Source organism: Antennarius striatus, chromosome 23, assembly GCF_040054535.1.
Source record: "Antennarius striatus isolate MH-2024 chromosome 23, ASM4005453v1, whole genome shotgun sequence".
NCBI lineage: Eukaryota > Metazoa > Chordata > Actinopteri > Lophiiformes > Antennariidae > Antennarius > Antennarius striatus.
Genome location: NC_090798.1, coordinates 1,704,359 through 1,722,789, shown reverse-complemented (window position 1 = coordinate 1,722,789; position 18,431 = coordinate 1,704,359). Strand labels below are relative to the sequence as shown.

Sequence of the window (18,431 nt, the reverse complement as noted above, 5' to 3'; positions counted from 1 at the left end):
CTACCCTCATCCTCTCCTCCTCGGTTTTCACATTCTCTTGTTAAACCCATTGCTGTTACCAAGGTTAGGCTACGGTTTAACCGCCGATACCTGTTATCTACTGTGTTCTATGTAAACCTTTCTTGTTCTGATGATGATGGTTCCTGCATGCTGAATATTAAATCGGCATGCTCATTGTGGTTTGTAAGAGGTTCCCGCTTGATAGACTCTTTTTAATATCCTCTCATATCGAATAGTTTTCCATATATTCATGAGATTCTTTGCAGTACTTTGAACTTATTGACAGATGGGTGTAACTTTCATCGCCCCCCCCCTCCCCCCCGGCCAAAGTGGGGTCATCCTCATACATCTACGCATCCATATCTAACAGGAAATGGAATTCTGGTTCTAGAATTATAATTTTTTTCATCGTCTTTTATTCTGTTGTTGGAATTTTCACATTATTTTGCTCACATTTTCACCTCTAAATGTTTCCCAGCAGCATCTCCACACACATTTTCTCTCCTCTCATTTTTTTCCATCTCCTCTCTTGGTTCCAGCCCAGCCTCCCCTTTGTCTCGTGGTGCCTCTGCCACACACACACACACACACACACATTCCACAAATTTGTATACACACCATGAATGCACTCAGTCACTGTCGCTGGCTTTCAGGCACACTGACTGGTTTCCCTCTTGCAGCCATTCTGTTCAATCCAGATCCTTAAAGACTGCAAACACACATCCAACCGCAAACACACACCTTTTGACAATCCTAACAAAGCCTGACCTCCATTACCTGTGTGAAATGTCACCTCGTTGCTGCTCATCTTAGGAGATGAAGGATATTCATCCGATCCGCTCACACTTCTGTCCTGTCCTGTGTTTCTACACGTCTTCTTTCCTTTCTTTCTCTTTCTCCAGTCATACTGGAATGCGTTCTCCCTTTGCTCATCTGAGGGGAGGCTTTTCTCACCGGGTCAGTCTGAGCAGCAGACAGTGTTATGGAAATCTGCTCCTCCATTCTTTCATTGTTCGGTGGTTCAAGAGTGCAAGGCCTCCCCCCCCCCCCAATTGGAGAGGGGAGAGCGTGAGACCGGTATGTGCAAATTCTAGAAAGCTCTCTGCACTTTTGCGGAGCCGGGGTATGTCAGTAGCACAAATACTAGACGAGGGGCTTCTGGTGCTGCTTTGTTTCATCGTTTTAATTCAGCGGTGAAAATGTTCTGGCGGCGGGAGAACGATTAATCAGCCCCAACTGAAACAGATTTGAAAGAGGATTCGCTCATTTGACACCGCCTTCACTTTTAATGACCTGTGCCATTAGGAGCCGGGGCCCCGAGGCTCCCCTCCGCTCTGAAGGGCAGCAAGCGTGAGCTTCCCCTAGTTGCCATAGCGACCGTTTGACGTATAACTTAGAGCCCGTAGCACATATCCTCATGTGCTGACACCTACAGCACATCAAATATAATATTCATCTCAAATTATCCTCAGTGTGTGTCCCATTTTCCCTCCCCATCGGCGAGAAAAAAAAAATCTCTCCTGACTGCTGCCACATATAAAAGCTTAATGCATCGGGTTTTTTTTATTTCATACAATATATGTACATCCACTTTTTTTATTTTCATCCTCATAATGCAAGAAAATGCCATCTTTACATTTGAACAGTGTTCCAGTTCTTGTCAGTATAAAAGAAAGGGTTAATTATCACAATAATAATAATAATAATGATAATAATAATGATAATAATAATGATAACAATAATGATAATAATAATGATAATAATAATAATAACAATGATAATAATAATGATGATAATAATAATAATGATAATAATAATGATAATAATAATGATAATAATAATAACCGTCCTGGTTTGGGAATACAGCAGTTTTCCAACGGGATGCAGAAAGGAAGTGAAATCTACTTAAAAAAAAAACCCCACCTTGTCCCGGTGGTTTCACTGGGGTGGGGCCGACAGGTTGGACCATCAAGAACTCATTAAATCTGCCCCCCAACACTTGTCCCACGCCCTACCTGTCTGCTTCTGACCTTGCTTTCTCATTCTTTCTCCTCACCCCCCCCCCCCAGTCAATTTACTCACCGCTCTACTTTGCAGCCCCCCGAGGGCCTCTTCTGTCAAATCCCTCACAAAATAAACCAAAGCATCCTTCCCCTCTAGGAACCCCCCAGTTTCCTAAGTTACCTCAGTTAAAATTCAACCCCCCCCCCCAACACTCTCAGTCCATCCATCTATCAGCTTCCTGGTCAACCTGCCTTCCTGCACCCAGTGCGACCACACATCAGCCCCCCCAGCTGTGCTTTGTGGAACCGTTACAGCGATGACAGGCCTCCAGGGCGGAGAGACGGAGCGCCTCGCTTATAGCAGCAGCTCGCTATCTCTGGGCGGCTCAGGCCGGGGGGCTACTCGTCCGTAGCCGCGGCTGGGCGGGTGCTATCGATCGAGAGAGCTGTCGCTGCCGTCGCTTCGGGCTCTATCTGTCGGATTGAGAGCTCAAGCAGACAGGAAGGACGCGAGGCCGTGACGGCGCCGCCCCCTGAAAGCGACCGGCGTGAGTCATTATGGGATTGTCATGAGGTAACACAGATGAGGACACCTGCATTACTGTAAAAATCTCTTTATTCGTGCTGTAAATATCTTTAAAATATTTTTTTTATATATTTTAAATTCACACTTTTCTGTTATAAAAGGAGTAAAAATGACCCCCCAGATGCTATTTACAGTAAAATATACTTCATAGTTACAACTTTACAGTTACTAGCTTTGCAAATCCAAAAGAAAAAAGAAAAAGAGACTTTTGAATCTCACTTGTAAGAAAAGTCGACACGTAGAGAGTTGTGACGTTGAGCTGCTTTTACTCGGCGTTGGTGTGGAAGTCACGGCATTAGATGGAAGTTTATTTGGTTACACAAAAGCTTCAGCTCAGAGACTCACAACCGGTCACGCTTTCAGAACGGGGGGGGGGGGGGGCGCACGAAACCTTCCTGTCTGCTTGAGCGACTCAATCGTCTCCCCCCTGTTGGCACTGTCATCCATTTCCTGTTGACATCTGTACAAATCTGCAGAGAAACACCTGTGTACTTCAAGAAACACACGCCTCTGACAGATCTTTGTAAAGAAAAGTAGATAAAACAAACATTTTACAATCATCACCCCCTTCAGGTTATCGATATGATGTCAAAACCGACGCGGCGTCACCGCCACTAATACAGTATAAGGGATACGACATCGATGCAGCATTTCACGTAGGTCATAAATTATTATTGATAATATGTCATTTTGTGGGTGGGTTTGTCTGATTGTTGGTATTTATTGCTTGATCAGATGGCACATGGGCAGTTTTACCAAATCATACCAGGATTATGCTCAAAAAAATGAAAAATACCCACAAAATGCAGCAATCACTGTCACCTTTGGCAAATTTCACCTCCGAAAAAATAGCAATGGATCATAGTACAAATGATATATTATGGTATGACGTCGTATATATGTAACATACAGTCAAGAGAAAACAAACTTCATCCGTATTCTTTGTAAGAATTGTAGAAAATCAAAACTATCTGTACTTAAAGTAGCAAAACAAGACACAGTTGTGCTACAAGTGCTTTTTTTTATGTTCTTGGCACCTGTGGCCTCAGTCCAAAGTGAGTCCTTCTGTTTTTTTTGTTGCTTTTTTTTGCCACAGTGGAGCAAAATCCTCACCAGAAGCAGAGAGAGAGAGAGAGAGAGAGAGTCCATGCTGCAAAACGCCGTTTCCAACCCCCCCACCAACCCCCCATTTAACTGCCAATGTGGCACATTCCTCCCTCGCCCCTCACCCCTCCTGGATGGGTTGGAACATTCCAGGCGACAGCCATCTTCAGAGACAAAAAAAAAAAAGAACTCCACCAGTATCGGTTAAAATCAGCAACCATGACGTTTTTGCAGTAAATAATACATTAATAGATACGGCTATTTACAATCACACAGAATGTCTAACATCTAATGAAGTGGTTTAATCACTGAATGAAAGAATCAATAGCTGCTTTACACACAACCCCCCCACCGCCCGATCACAAAGTAAAAAAAAAAAAAAAAAAAAAGCAACCAGGAAAGATTTAAAACATGAAAATCCTTCTAAGACTTAAAATGTTGGCAGTTTACATTCATGCTTGTGTTCGTTAGAGTAACACGCCCGCGGGATCTGTACATTTGTGCAGTTTATGCATTCTACGCCCATTCACCAATGGATAAACTCAGTATTTTGTAAAAATCTGAACTTATTTTGGGCATTTGAGGATTTTAAAAACCGGCTGAATGGTTAAAATTTCAGTTGTGCACCCTCGGATGATCGTTTTTGGGTTCTAAAGCGCTCCAAACTAAAAGAGCCATCTCTGGTAGGAGAGCATACCTTCTGTAAATTTCAACCAATAGGAAAGCACTGTTTGCATTTAAACAAATCACAAAAAAACCAACAAAGAAAACAACTTGTGAAATTGTTTTTTTTTGGGATTGTACATCAGCAGAACTGTTTCTAGCTAAATATTAAAGTGGTAGAAGTTGCATACGGTTTATTTACTACATTCTAATAACAAGTATGCGCTACCAGTTGGAGATGGAAAGTGAGTCTTCACAGGGTGTAGCATTCACATGAAGTAGAAAACACATGGTTCCATCTGGAAATAAATGCATTATATTCAGTGCACTTCAGCTTTACAATTTAAAATCACCCTTTAACTACCTTAAGCCATGCAGTCCACAAGATATTTGAACTCCAGCGTGTAACTCCGGTGCATAAGGCCGTGATGAAGGCGTTTCGGATGATACCTTTGTTCAGAATAAGAGTCACGGCGGAGCTTTTTGAGAGTTGTGAATCAAACCGCTGACGTTGGGGGGCAGCGGAACGCTTCAGGATTGACCGACGTCACATTCGTTTGTAAGATCAGGACCACAGTTTGTGTCACAATCCCAGCAAAGCCCGACTCTCCCACCGATGTCTTCAGAACAGACCGAATCTTAGAGGACTGACTTAAACATACTGGGAGCCGTAACTGGTTTATGGTATTTGGCACTGCTGGTGGAAGAAATCTAAATCCTCAGCTCTACCGATGCCCACGTTTCACCACCGTCACCACCTTAACTTTGGGTGAAATAGACTTTATAGTCAGTTTTAGGAATATTTTGTGTGTTTGATTTTGCTTGTCAACCCATTTCCTGGTGAGCTTAACAGGATGATCGTGAGTTCCGGCGGTAGATTCAAGAATTGTCATAGAAAACAAGCTGGTCCTCAACAAAAGTTGGAATGAAGAAAAATTATACTGTTCGATGCATTCTGTGCCTTTCTTTTTACTTTTGTGGGATTTCTTGATCATAAATGTACATCCTTTAATTAAGAATATACTGTATAGGAGGCAAATAAAAAGAGCTACTGGGGACACCTTTAACAGGAAAGATCTACTATAAATATTAACATCAATCTTTAACCATCATTAATTCTGCTGCTTCACTTTACTTTACGCATGTGTTGAAAATTGATTTCAACGTCTTCCTTCGCATCATTTGATAAGTTTTATTCCTGCAAAGAGAACTTGACCACCAGCTGGTTTCAGAGCTACAATGCTTTCGCTCGTATCTGCTCGTTCCCTCGATTCCAATCACGTCTCGTTTTCCCCCTAAAGGTTTAACGAAATTTTAATTTTCCACCCTTGAGTTGATCGTACTTATAATTGCATTCAAAGACATTCCATGCAAATAGTTGAATTTTCCAAACGAAGGATACAAACCTCAGTTTTCATTTAAAAGTTCACCTAAAAGCGTGTCAATTTATATATATATATATAGATATCTATAAATGTATATATATAAATCAGTAATTCGGTTACATTTTACTTCACTTTTTCCGGGGCAGAGAGGCATGCCGCACTTGCATTGCTTTTTGCATTCTACAGGTTGTTTGATCGGCAGGTGTGATGTCATCCAGGCAGGGATGACTGCGTCACGCTACCTCGATGACATCAGAGCAGGGGGCGTGGCCTAACATTTTGGCCCGACAAGCTTCGAATGGAATAATATCGTTAAAAGCAGTGCAGCAAGGCTCGGTGGCACATGCAGAGATGGGCGGGGAAATGTGTGTGTGGTTTGGGGACGGGGGAGGGTCAAAGGTCAGTCTGAATGGAGACGGGGGGTCTAGCCCAGGGTTGCAGACAGATTCATTAAAAAGAGGTAGGGAGTGTTCGGGAGGGGGAAAAAAGGAAGGCAAGGCAAGGAGGATCAGTGACGATAACATCTGTATCAAGGTTTTTTCTCTTTTTTAACTTATATAATTTTTTTTGTTAGATTTTTGCTTCGTATTTGACTTTTTACAGATAGAATGATGTCACAAGTTGACGCTCAGAGTCGTGGATGAATCTGCTGGTCGAGAAGTCAGACGACAAAGGATGGAGAAACTTGTAGAATGTATTTAATACGCAAGTTTTCAACTGTAGACCAAATGTAGGTGTAAAACTTTGTGCTCAATTATGGATCGTTTTGATTGTAAGTATTACTGGCGATCATGTCTGACCCAAGTTGTAATTGTCAGCGTTTTAACAGCAAAATTTGCATAATACATTGTGGTAGTAGAATAAGTCTAGAGTCACGAAATGTCTAATTATCAGTCCAATAATAAACGTTCAAAATGTTAGAATTGATCCAGTCCGTAAAGAATTTAGTACACACAGAAAGTAGTTTAGTTCATACAAGAAAGGTGCATGTCTGGTCACACACACACACATGCACGCTGAACAATCACACACACACACACACATACAAGCTCAGACATGCAGCTGTATTGTATTTTGGGAGCGATAAACGCTCCTGTCACAACCAATCAGAGACGCTCGCCACAGCTTCAGCAGAGATAAGCAGCGACTGACTGATGAGCCGAAGCAGTAAGAGAAGGGAAGGGGATGTCCAAACAAATGTGTTGGTGAGGAAGAGGAGGGTCTGTGGGAACCATGCACTGCTTTTATCCATGTAGGATGCAGGATGGGGCATATTCTGGTCCACATGCTTCTCAACGGGGGTCGCTGTGCTTCAGTAAGGTGTGTTAGGAGACCAGTTTGTGTGTTAAGTATGTTTTTCCTCTCTCTTGACCCCCCCCCATTGCTTTGTCTACCCCCAATGACACAGAACACACATGCATCCATGCACCCTCCTAAATGCATCTGGTGAATTTTCCAATGAGGAAACCAGGAGAATTTGAGGGGGTGGATGGAATGGGAATGAATGGGATTTCCGGTCAGTCACGTGATCGTTAAAGGAAAGGGTCAAGGAGGTCATCTGTTTGGGACTGGGGTTCGATCGCTTCAATGAAAGTCCGTGTTTTCTCCACCATGGATAGGGAGGGATAAAAGTACAAAAAATATCTTTATAAAATAGAGGAAAATAAACTAAATCTCATTAAAAATGTAAAAGTATCATACAAAAAAACAACAGCAACAAAAGCCATAATAATAATTATAATAACACTGAAAACATTAGTGACTTTTAGAGATGGAGTAGTAGAAGTGTTACGTGGTACGCAAAGTTACGCAAAATAAATAAAAGCTGTCGGAGGAGAGGGCTCGTCGGGTGAAGGAGGATCGCTGCTCTCTCTTTCTCCAACTCCCTCTCTCCCTGTCACCTCTCACTCCTCGCGGAGCTGCAGGCGGTAGCGGACGTAACGGATCTGGAAGAAGAGCCTCTCCAGCGGCGAGCAGCTCATCCCCGGGAGCCGGTAGTCCTCGCTCTGGCCCATCCGGCGGAAACCCAGCGACTCGTACAGCTTGTGGGCGGCCAGCTTGACGGCCGTCGTGCCGAGGACCACGGCGGTGTAGTTGTTGCGTACGGCAAACTCCAGAACTCGGCGCCCCAGCGCCTTCGCGATGCCTTTGCCGCGATAGCGCGAATCCACTGACATGCGGCGTAGCTCGACCGTGTTGTCGTCTTCGTGGCCTTCGGCCGCCACCAGCCCGACGACGCGTCCGTCCAGCACTGCCACCCAGAAACAGGAGCCTGATGGGAAGAAGGATGACAAGATAGAAACGATTAGTCCCCAACATGGGTAACACACAGACAGACGGAACGACTACAAACACCCAGATGGACAAACAATGTTGGGACCGTGCAGATTAAAATGTCAGCAGACAGTCCACTTTCACCAGAGTGACTACAGCTCAAAGACAGTCCAAAGCTGTTGAGACTTTAAGTTTCTTGAAGACTTTTCACCTCTCATCCAAGAGACTTCTTCAGTTCTAGAGTCTAGTCCACCTCTCATCCAAGAAGCCTCTTGAATGAGAGGAGAAACGTCTTCAACAAACTCTCTTTAAGTCCAGTGGATTGATTTAAACAGCTTTGGATTCTTCATGCAGCCGTCGGCCTCAGCTACAGGATACTGACCCCCTCCTTCTCCCGTCTTTTATTATGAGACCATGTTCAAGCAGCCTTTCCATAAATGACAGCAGTATTCAATTCAATTGAAAAAACTTTATTAGTCCCCAAGGCGCAACTGATAGCACATAAGAGCAGGATCGGTCTAAAAATGCAAACATACAGTGTAAATATAAATAATAAATAATAACAAAAATAAATACAATGTTTATGTAGAATAATAATTCAAAACCTAGTTTGTTCCAAACTTAATGAGTTAGTTCAGAAACTAGTTAATTTAAAAAGCTAGTTTGTTCAAAAACTAATTACTTTAAAACCCAGTTAGTTAGTTTAAAAACTAGTTAGTTCAAAAACTAGTTAGTTTGAAAACCTAGTTAGTTCCAAGATAGTTTAGATCCTAGTTTGTTTAAAACCTAGTGAGTTAGTTTAAAAACTAGTTTAAAAAACAACAACCAGTTAGTTAGTTCAAAACCTAGTTATTCCTACTTAAACCTAGTTATTATTAACCTAGTTAGTTATGTTCAAAAGCTATTTGCATGCTCTTGTAGTGCTAAGACGGTTTTGTAAAACCCCATCTGTTCATTATAAAATAAGTAAATCCGGCTTTCCTGATTGGCTGGCGTCTTCACTCTCATTTTCTTTACTTACCACATCACTTCCCGTCTGCTTTATTTTCTGCAGAATCTCATTCTCTTACACTCACGCGCACAAACAGACGGCGACGCCGGCATCGTTCTCCTGCTGGAATCCCGCGTTAGGAGGGATTTGATGCCCCTGCGGGCCTGTGATAAGCTGATCCGGAGGCTTCTGTCGCTAAATCAAACAGTCATATGTAGGTTGCAGCGGCAACAGGAGAGCTACACGGGTATGGACGGTTTAATCTGACTAATCTCTGGGGAATTTTAAATCATATCCGTATAGATTAATCCTGAATAACTAAAGACAAGCTAACTCATCTAATTGCAATAAAATTATTTTTGATATCAAAAATCTTCTTTTTTCGCAAGCTCCAAAGAAATGTATGCAAGGTTAAATTTATAAAACTCTTCCAAGATGCTGGAAAGCAATCGTTCATTTCCTGCTCCTGAAGTGTGAAGTCGATTATGTGGATCTTTCGTGGAAATCTCACGATCTCTTAAACAAATTTCTGAGCTGTTAAGTGTCTCGTAGCCTTCATTAGTGTTAAAGAATGATGCTTCACAACAAGAAGCAATCAAGGCTGCATTGTAAAGTCCCGCCGGCATTATGTGTGCATGTGTGTGTGTAAAGCCCTCCTGGCCATCTGTCTGAACTGAGCCTGTTCCAGGAATGAGGGCAGCACAGGGAAACATGCATGACACTAACATCCCTGCTGTGTCTCTGAAACATCACAAGACAATAAACTAAAACAGAAACGCGATCCCCGATCAGAACGTCCGACGCTGCTGCGGTTCGACTTTATAGATCTGCAACGTCAAAACCAAAATAGGAGGCGCCGTAAGGTGTAAAATGAGAGGATGCAACGCTCCCGGTTCCCTTAGCAACCACGGCTGAACCACTTTCAAACCATCGCATGTGAGAGTTATTAATATTCATTAGCAGTTAGCATCAACTCTGGACAGAAATGTCGTTTGGTCATTCAAGCCAGTCGACCACATTAGACCTGACTTGAATATCTTCACAATTATGGGATTGATCGCGTTCATGGTGCCCAGATGATCAATCCTAACGACGTTTGCGACCATTGATTTAGTCTCCAGTGACGCTAGCAGATTTATAATGAAGGATATTCACTGACCAAACGCAAAAGCTTCCAAACCAGGAGAAAAACAGAATATAAGTTATTTATTAAGGTTACATCAGTGGGTTTTCTGGTTTTAAGTGGATCATAAAAGTAATACTTTATTGTAGTTGGAGAGATCTACAATACCGTCATGATTCCACTGTTTCTTCTTTCTGAAGATCTATGGTTAAAGTTAAAATAAATTAACGTGGATAGAAATAAGTAAGTACAATTTAGATGTTGGCATGCTGAACTATTATTACTTCTCAATCTGCTAATCCCAAAGGTTTGAGGAAGGTTGTTATCTGTAGATTAATGTAGGGGCTGCTTACTTCTGGGTGTCATCGCACAAGTGATCCAAAAAAGTCTGAAAACCACGGTGAAAATGAAGTGAATTGTTTAACAAGTGAGCAGGGGAGGAAGGAGGCGAGACATCTGTGCTAAACATATAGCCTGAAAGGAGCCATTATTGTTGCTTTTTTTAGGGCGGGGGGCAGAAAATCTAACATGATCACAGAGGGGGAGGGGGATCCGAGGGAAACAGATGATGTCAAGACAAGAAATAAATCACGGCGTAGAGGAAAGGCGGGAAGAAAAAATCTGATTACTGTATTCTCAAAGCGGCAGATCTCATGCCTTTAAGTACTTTATGAATATGCATCTGTGGCTCAGTGAGGGAGTGTCTCTCACACACACACACACACACACACATACTGGACTTGCTTTATGGTTTCTAACAGGATTATGCTCTTTTCTTTTACATGAGACCTGGACGATAATTCATTAGAGAAGCATTCAGTCTAGACGTGCTGCAGTTCACGTCTGCAAACCCTGAGGTGGCTGTTAGCCTCACCGAAAGCTAAGAACAGACTCCATTTATATTTATAAGGGTTTTATTGTCTCTGTATCATTTTCTTTTAGCTTTTAGCTTTAATTATTGGAAAACTTTACTTCTCTTTCCGCATGCTTGTCATTGTTGTACATTAACCGCTAGTGTTGAGGCTGCAACACTGCATTAAATAGCGAATTAGTGTTAATAGCACTGGTGCTGTCTTCACATGCATGCGGACCTGTTTTACACGAGTTAGAAGATGATAAATGGAATTTTTAAAATCTCAAAACAATCAAATTTGTGCCATTTTGCCCTTTATTTTTGTCATTTTCTATAACAAAGATGTTGTTTATTGTCCTTCACACACACACACACCTTCACACACCCTCAGGAGTATGGATTAGCCTTTCATACGTAACACATGCATCAGCAGAATGTTCCTCTATCGTGGACCAATCAGAGCAAGAGGAGTTGACCGTCAGATGCTGGACATGCTTTCCACACGTTAGCGTACACACACATCCATGTAGCTTCAGGAAATGAATAATTCATGCGTATTGATGCCTGGATTCACAGCTGAAGAAGCCTTTAACTCGGCTAAACTCAATATGCAAAGGCTGCATCGACACTGTGTGGATTTACTCACATGCAGCTAGCATCTTCAGTTAGCTCCAACTAAGTCAGGCTTTATTTCTTTCCTGCCCATCAACACATTTGCTCTTATTTTACACACATTCAATGTGTTTGCATGTGCACGGCCCAGCCGACCTTGCTGCTACCGCTAAAGGTAAATCTATAGAACTCACAGTTAGATCAATGACATGTCAATACCGGGATTTAATGCTGATTAATTCAGTATTGACGTGAGTTGTTCAGTCAGATTACAGGAGCGATGAATTGATGAAACAGCCTAAATGTTTACCGGAGATTAACATTCTTGATTGAGCGTTAGCAGTTTACGCTAACCTGGCTATTATTATACTCTTTTATGAACCTTTAAGCTAGTTTAGCTAGTTTCTAATTCTGCTGTTTTTGATTATGAATATCAAATGAAAAAAAAAAGATTTATTTAGGTGGAAACATCACCTTCTCTGCACCGGGATGATGGATAACCCGTTTTGCCACCTTTAGCATGGATTTGAGGGGAGGCAGTGAAACTAAAGGTTGTAGCCCCCCCTTAAAAAATACAACAAAAGGGCGGGATAAGAGAGAAAAGAAAAAAGAAAGTTGCCTTATTTATCTGCGGTGCCAGAAATACACCCAGGAGATCCCTTTGTCTGCTAACCAGCAAGTCTTTTGTTTCACTTTCTTTCTTGCACAAACATAAATTACATCTTGCCTTGCGGAGGACAACCCTCCTGCTGATGCTCCCATTTCTTATCCGGCTCCCCCCCCCCTCTCCTCTCCTCACATCCTCTGTTCAGAGCTTCAAATAAGCACAGCGGAGGATGCTGCGGTACTTTCTTTTTTTCTTTCTCCTGCATTGATGGGAGCCTGCAGTCGTCACCTCGTCTCCTTAAACAGGCGCAGAGGATTGCTCTCATTATATATTACATTCACTTTGTTGGTGCTAAGCTGCTCCGTGGTGTCCCACAGGGATGGAGCAGGTTCAGACACCGGCCTGCTGCTCCCACACGCAGGGAAAGCTTCTCTTTCTGTGGTCAGCTGATAGGAAGCTGCTCTGCTCTTCATTTAGTGCCACAAATGTGCAGCAGTCGTTAACGCATAATTGGTGCGAGCATCGATTCCCAGATTACTCATTATTGGTTTATCACCTCCCAATAAGGTCGGAGGAAGACAGGCGGAAAGAGGATGTGTGTGGCAAGATGCGGAATTCAAATTTGCCAACTTTTAGGAGCCGAATCATACTAAAAACTTTATAATCCTTCCTCAAGTGACTTTTGGAATCTGACTGCAGGCTGTAAGTCATTAATTCAGCTGGATTAATTAATTTTAAACTGAGCTTGATATACTGATCATGCACAAAATCACCAATATATCTTGTAATAAAACAGGCTTTTGTCTGTTGCAGCCAAACCCATTGATCCTCCAGCCTCTCTGCCTACAAACAAACACTTTATTACTTGTGAAATAAAAGAGGTGACAGCTGGCTTCATGTGGCAGCAGAGTGAGTGATGACAGAGCAATAAGGCGATAAGAGTATTGATCGGTGCTGTTGATCCTTGTGAACAGCAGTGTGGACTTCCAGTCGTTCAGTCTTCCTCCGCTAAACAACTGTTTGGCTCATCTGTCAAAAACTTTTGGTATTTCACTTTATTCTCCACTCTGCTTTTCACTCCCAAGTTCTACATTCATAAATTAATCACAAATGCACAAAACCAACACATCTCGCTCCTTTGCACACCTTAGGTTTCTGTGCTGTGCCTAAACATTTGTTTGCAGATGACGTCGATAGTCAATAGTCTTTGTGTTTTCTCATGAAGACTTTAACCTCTCTGTCTGGCTTTCATTTGCATTGTAAAATGAGTCAGTGCTTCATGTTGTAAACTGTGTTGCCTTGCTCATCCTGATCCCCATGCAGAAGAAATAGAAAGTCTCCCTGAGGAACACCTTGAGCAGGCAGTGAATAATGAGCGCTGATTTCTGACGTCTAATCTGACAAAAACTAACATGTTGATCCTTTTCTGTCTCTTCAAAAAAAAGTTATCAAATCCTAATCTGTTCATGACTTTCTGAGCCGTCCTCCTAACAAACAAAATTATCTAAATATCTAAAGTTGAAGTCAAAAACATGCTAAAGAGTTAGGAGGCGTGTGTTTGCAACCGTTATTACAGTTTCATTCAAATGATTCTAAATTCTGACGCACATGACATCACCTTTACCCTCATTAGCCCCGCCTTAAATCAAACCAAACGGTGATGACAACCAACCGCCGCACACTACCTGTTAAAACCCAACAAACGTCAGGACCACGTGTCGGCACCCAGGTGTTGACCCTCCGTTCACTCTGCATGGAGGTCGTCGTTAACATTGTCAGAGAGCAGCGGTGCCTGACTCCCCCCCCGTCTATAATCATGCTCCTGCAGCAATAATGGGAACGCTAAATTGCAATTGTGCATGAAGTGGATTACCAGAGGGAGCCGCGCCGGTCAGAACCATATAATGGGGCCCAATTTTCCGGCCTAACTCAAAACTGGTTTTATAGCGGCCACGTGGTCGAGGATAACAAAGAAGAAATGTGTCCAAGAAGTTCCAGGGGGGACGTGTCTGACAGTGTGAGAATGAACGATGACATGATGGATGGATTGATTCTTCAAATTAGAAGCTTTGCGGATGAAAAAATTCTTGTTGAGTGAACCGATGAAGGTGAATCAGCAGTTTTCCAACGTGAGATGGATAATTCAACCCTTTTACCCCATGAAGAACTTTAAGTTTTTGTTCAGATCAACTCTGGTGGTGGAGTTTTTCCAGTTAACAGAACAAACAGCACAAATTCATGACATCGGTCACACCAAAGCGACGGAGGTGACGTTTCTTACCTGTGGGCGTCAAGTAAAAAGCCTCTATGTCAGCCATGTCCGTGTGAAGAGCACAGTCCAGATAACCGTGGATAACTTTTCTGCTGTAGTAGTAGCGCACACCCATTAGAATGAGGGGCGCGCAGCAGGTCAGAGTGACGGATTTGGTCATGAAAAAGCACATTACTATGGAGAAATGGAAGAAAAATAAACGAAACCTGTCAGAAAAGAGAATCACATGTTTGATTTTGGAAGAATCTGAAGCCCACACAACAACAAAATCAGCAGAGGCAGTGTGACATCGTCAAGCAACATCAGCATCAAATTCTGATCAGACACAAGGTGGGAAATTTTCATGAAGACATCAGGATTACAGGGAGGAAAGATACCATCAAGTTATCAACAAGAAAACTGTGACAAGGGGACAGAAATGATGGATTTGCCCAAACCAGTCCAGTCCAGAATGTAGTAATTAGTCGCGTTGGACGCTAGGGGGCGCAACGGCTAACAACGTAGGCTTGAAACTGCATAGCGTGTTGCGTGGCGCGCAATTACAGTGGGTTTACTCCACTGCGCGTCAGAGTGGCGTGAGAAATCCGCGGCGACGCGTGGAAAGAAGTAGATTTTCTATTAAGGCAAATTCAAATCGACGCGTTCACGGGCATCTGTGATTTACAGTTTAGAAATAATGAGCCACGCTTTCATGCCACAGCTACTTGGATCGTGGGTGTGTTGGATTCACGAGATCCGTCACGAAACGTTTGAATCCACGGCAGCATCATCAGCAAAATCAGTGCGCACTGGTGCAGCGGCTTCTGTGCGGGGGCGGCGGCGCCAGGGAGGTGGTGCGTGTGTGTGTGCGTGTGTGTGTGTGTGTGTTTGTTAGGCCTTGAATTCATTCATTCATTCATTCACACACCGGCATGTCATCACATCAGCAGCGGCCCCCGCACCTTAAACACGTGCGCCACGCACGCCCCGCCATTCCTTTTGTTGCGTGATGAGCGACATGCCGGTGCGCGCCGGCTTCCCGCGATGCTGCAACAGATTTTCACGTTAACCGACACCGACACGACACCCACAGAAGTTATATATATTTATTATTATTATGATAAATAATAAATATAATAAATAATGGGGTTTTTTTTTTCTAGTTTCTTCTGGTGTCAGACCAGAAAAAAGGGCATCGAGCCATTTATGGTCATAAATAAAACACCATGAATAGATGGTTTAAGTTGGGGGGGGGGATACTTACCTGTCAGAAACGCGTATAAAAGCTGAGCCCTGGGCTGATGCCGGAGCCCCCTGAACGCCGTGTTGGGTATCCTCTCCATGATCCCCTCGTAAAAGATGCGCCGCACCTCCTCCTGATCCCCGCGCTCGAACTCCCGAATAAAAACCGCGTCTTTCCTCACATCCTTGTCCTCGGCGGGGCTGAGAGCCGCGCTGGACGGCGGAGAGCTCCACATGATCGACTCTTTTTTGGTCCCAGGTATAGCATCGTGTTCGTCCGCAACAATTTTAGTCTCGCAAACCATTTTGGGAGACGACAAATACATGCAACTGGCCGCCAAATGAACAGAACGAGCGTGGAAAAAATGGATGAGGTTTTTTCTTTAACAAACAGAGAAACGATGGAGGGAATGAGACGGAAAAAAGGGGGGAGATGTCCTGCTGCAACCCTGAGCGTTTTTCTGTCGACCGAGATTCACCGGTGTGGTTCGAGCTGTATTTATACCCGGACAGGGCGGGTGGATTCGGGTTCAGGGGTTGGCATGGACCTCTCGCTGCGCAGATTGGTGGATGGTGTCGCTTCTATACGGAGGGAGGAGGGGGAGAGAGAGAGAGAGAGAGAGAGAGAGAGAGAGAGAGAGAGAGAGAGAGAGAGAGAGAGAGAGAGAGAGAGAGAGAGAGAGAGAGAGACGGACGCGGAGCTGCGGGTTCCTGCATCTCATCAGGCGTGCGTCAGGCGCTCAGGTTGGAGCCGTGCGCTCCTGAGGAGAAAGGAAAGGGTGTGACGGTGAGCCAGCGTGGAGGTTCGTTTTCTCAACCGAGTTGCGCTCATGGTGTTGGTTTTGGATGGATGCGATGCGCACCTCAAAAAGCGGGATGTAGAGACGCTTCAAACAAGAACAATCCGCTCTTAGAAAACACTCTAACGCCATTTATAATTATAAAACTGACAATTTATGATGAGATTTTTCTTTGGTTGCAGAATATGGTGAGTTATATGTTGTGACGCAGTGAGATAATGGTGTGGGGGGGGGGGGGGATCCGCTTATAAGCCTCTAAAATGACGCTATAACGCGCTGTGTGTGTGTGTGTGGGGGGGGGGGCACCGGCTGCGGGTTCGCATCCTCCTCCGCCCGGTGACTGACAGCTCTGCTGCACTGCAGTCATTCCTCCGCCGGTTCCGTTCGCTTTGTCGCTTTGGAGATGAGATATCGGGTTTACGCACGCCTGAAACCCCCCCTCAACCCATCGGTGACGACAGAGCGGACTGGGGGGGGGGGGGGGGGGGCAAATTACGCCCGATCCATCCCTTTGTTGCCCGACACTCCCGGTAATTACCTCTTACGCGGTCAGGTTTACGCGTTTTCGGGATTTTTGTGTTCTTTTATGCAGACTACTTCAATGTGAGCCAAATGCATCGTGATTTCCACATATATGGATGCGCACCTGGAGTTAGAATTGTTTAAAGTGCATCATTTTTACGCACCGCGTCATTACGCACACGATTATTCTGCCGCCACTATAATAAGAAAACCGCCTTTAAATCTAGAGCATAACGCGTGAACCTGCGGCTAAAGCAGAACTAGTTTGAACTGGATCATCACAGGAAACCTGCTGTTGATAAGCCCCCACCCTCCCACTCCCACCACCTCCTCCTCCTCCTCCTCCTTGAAGGTATACCCCCTTCCTTTCCTCCCTGCCAAGGAGCTGCTGGGGGGAGGAGAGTGTGGAAAAAATGTTCACATTCTCTTCATTTGTGGGAAAAAAAAAACGCAGGAGGAAAAAGGTTTTCTGCTGCGGTTCTCACCGGAGGAAGATGCTTGCCTGCGCATGCTGTGGGTAATGTTACAAGCACAAGATAATGAGACTACACAATGGGTGTAAACACACGTCACACAAAAGGCAAAGCCAAATAGCCCCAATTCCATGAAACCTACAAAGAGAACCTCATCACATTTCTTACTTTTTTATGATTTATTTGATGTCTGTTCAACTAGCGTCCTGCTATTCCTGATGAGTTCAAGTTGAAGGAGGGAAGAAAAGGTGAAAAGGTCAAAAATACAGACTGCTTTAGTGAACATTCGTGGGCCGTGCCCATTGATTGATCACAAGCCGATTGATGGTGCCGTCTGGGTGTGGGATGGGGACTTTTGGAGAAGCTGCCGCAGAACTTGCGTCAGGTGTGAGTGTTTGTTGTCTTTATTGTGGCCCCATGACGAGCTGGCGTCTCATCTGGGGTGTACCCTGCCTTAAGTCAGATAACATAGGTCCCAGCAAGGAGGATAAGTGACTTTAGACAAGATGATTGCAATTGTTTCGTCTACAAGAAAATGGATGATAACTGATCAAAACTGAATGAGTGATGCATTTATGAATGGACATAATAGGAGGAAAATAACGATAAACACATCACATGACAAATGTGACAAGAACTGGATTCAATTTTTGACAAGTTATATGCATCCACAAAAATGGCATTTAGTCAGTGTTTTCTGTTCTTATATTAAAAAGCAATCTATATCAATCTATGATGCACAAAACATGACTAATAAACATTAATCATACAGTAACACTCTGAAACTGGGCAGCTGATGCTCAAAGGTGTAACTTGTAGTCGTGTGAGACTTGTACTATTTGGACCATCCTCTCCAATATTGGTCAAAGTCTGGTATATGTTGCTGAATACGGAGTGTTAAGTTATTCTACACATTAAACCCCCCACATATTGTTCTAATAA

At 43.6% G+C, this 18,431-nt stretch overlaps 1 protein-coding gene across 1 annotated transcript; it reads right to left on the bottom strand.

The window, feature by feature from the left end:
• Positions 1-7,588: 7,588 nt before the first annotated feature.
• Positions 7,589-16,143, bottom strand: nat8l (N-acetyltransferase 8-like). Its single transcript, XM_068308624.1, has 3 exons — positions 15,717-16,143; positions 14,483-14,647; positions 7,589-8,013 (listed from the first exon to the last, which is right to left on the bottom strand). Exons 1-3 carry the CDS (start codon positions 16,018-16,020, stop codon positions 7,646-7,648), a joined length of 837 nt encoding a protein of 278 aa, XP_068164725.1. The 5' UTR covers positions 16,021-16,143; the 3' UTR covers positions 7,589-7,645.
• Positions 16,144-18,431: the final 2,288 nt, after the last annotated feature.

What these genes read in the sequence shown, in the direction of transcription:
- nat8l (XM_068308624.1), bottom strand. Translation starts at nt 16,020, where the DNA reads ATGTATTTGTCGTCTCCCAAAATGGTTTGCGAGACTAAAATTGTTGCG. An exon ending in TTTATACGCGTTTCTGACAG is followed by an intron (nt 14,648 to 15,716) that starts GTAAGTATCCCC and finishes ATTTCTCCATAG; the next exon opens with TAATGTGCTTTTTCATGACC. An exon ending in TTTTTACTTGACGCCCACAG is followed by an intron (nt 8,014 to 14,482) that starts GTAAGAAACGTC and finishes TCTTCCCATCAG; the next exon opens with GCTCCTGTTTCTGGGTGGCA.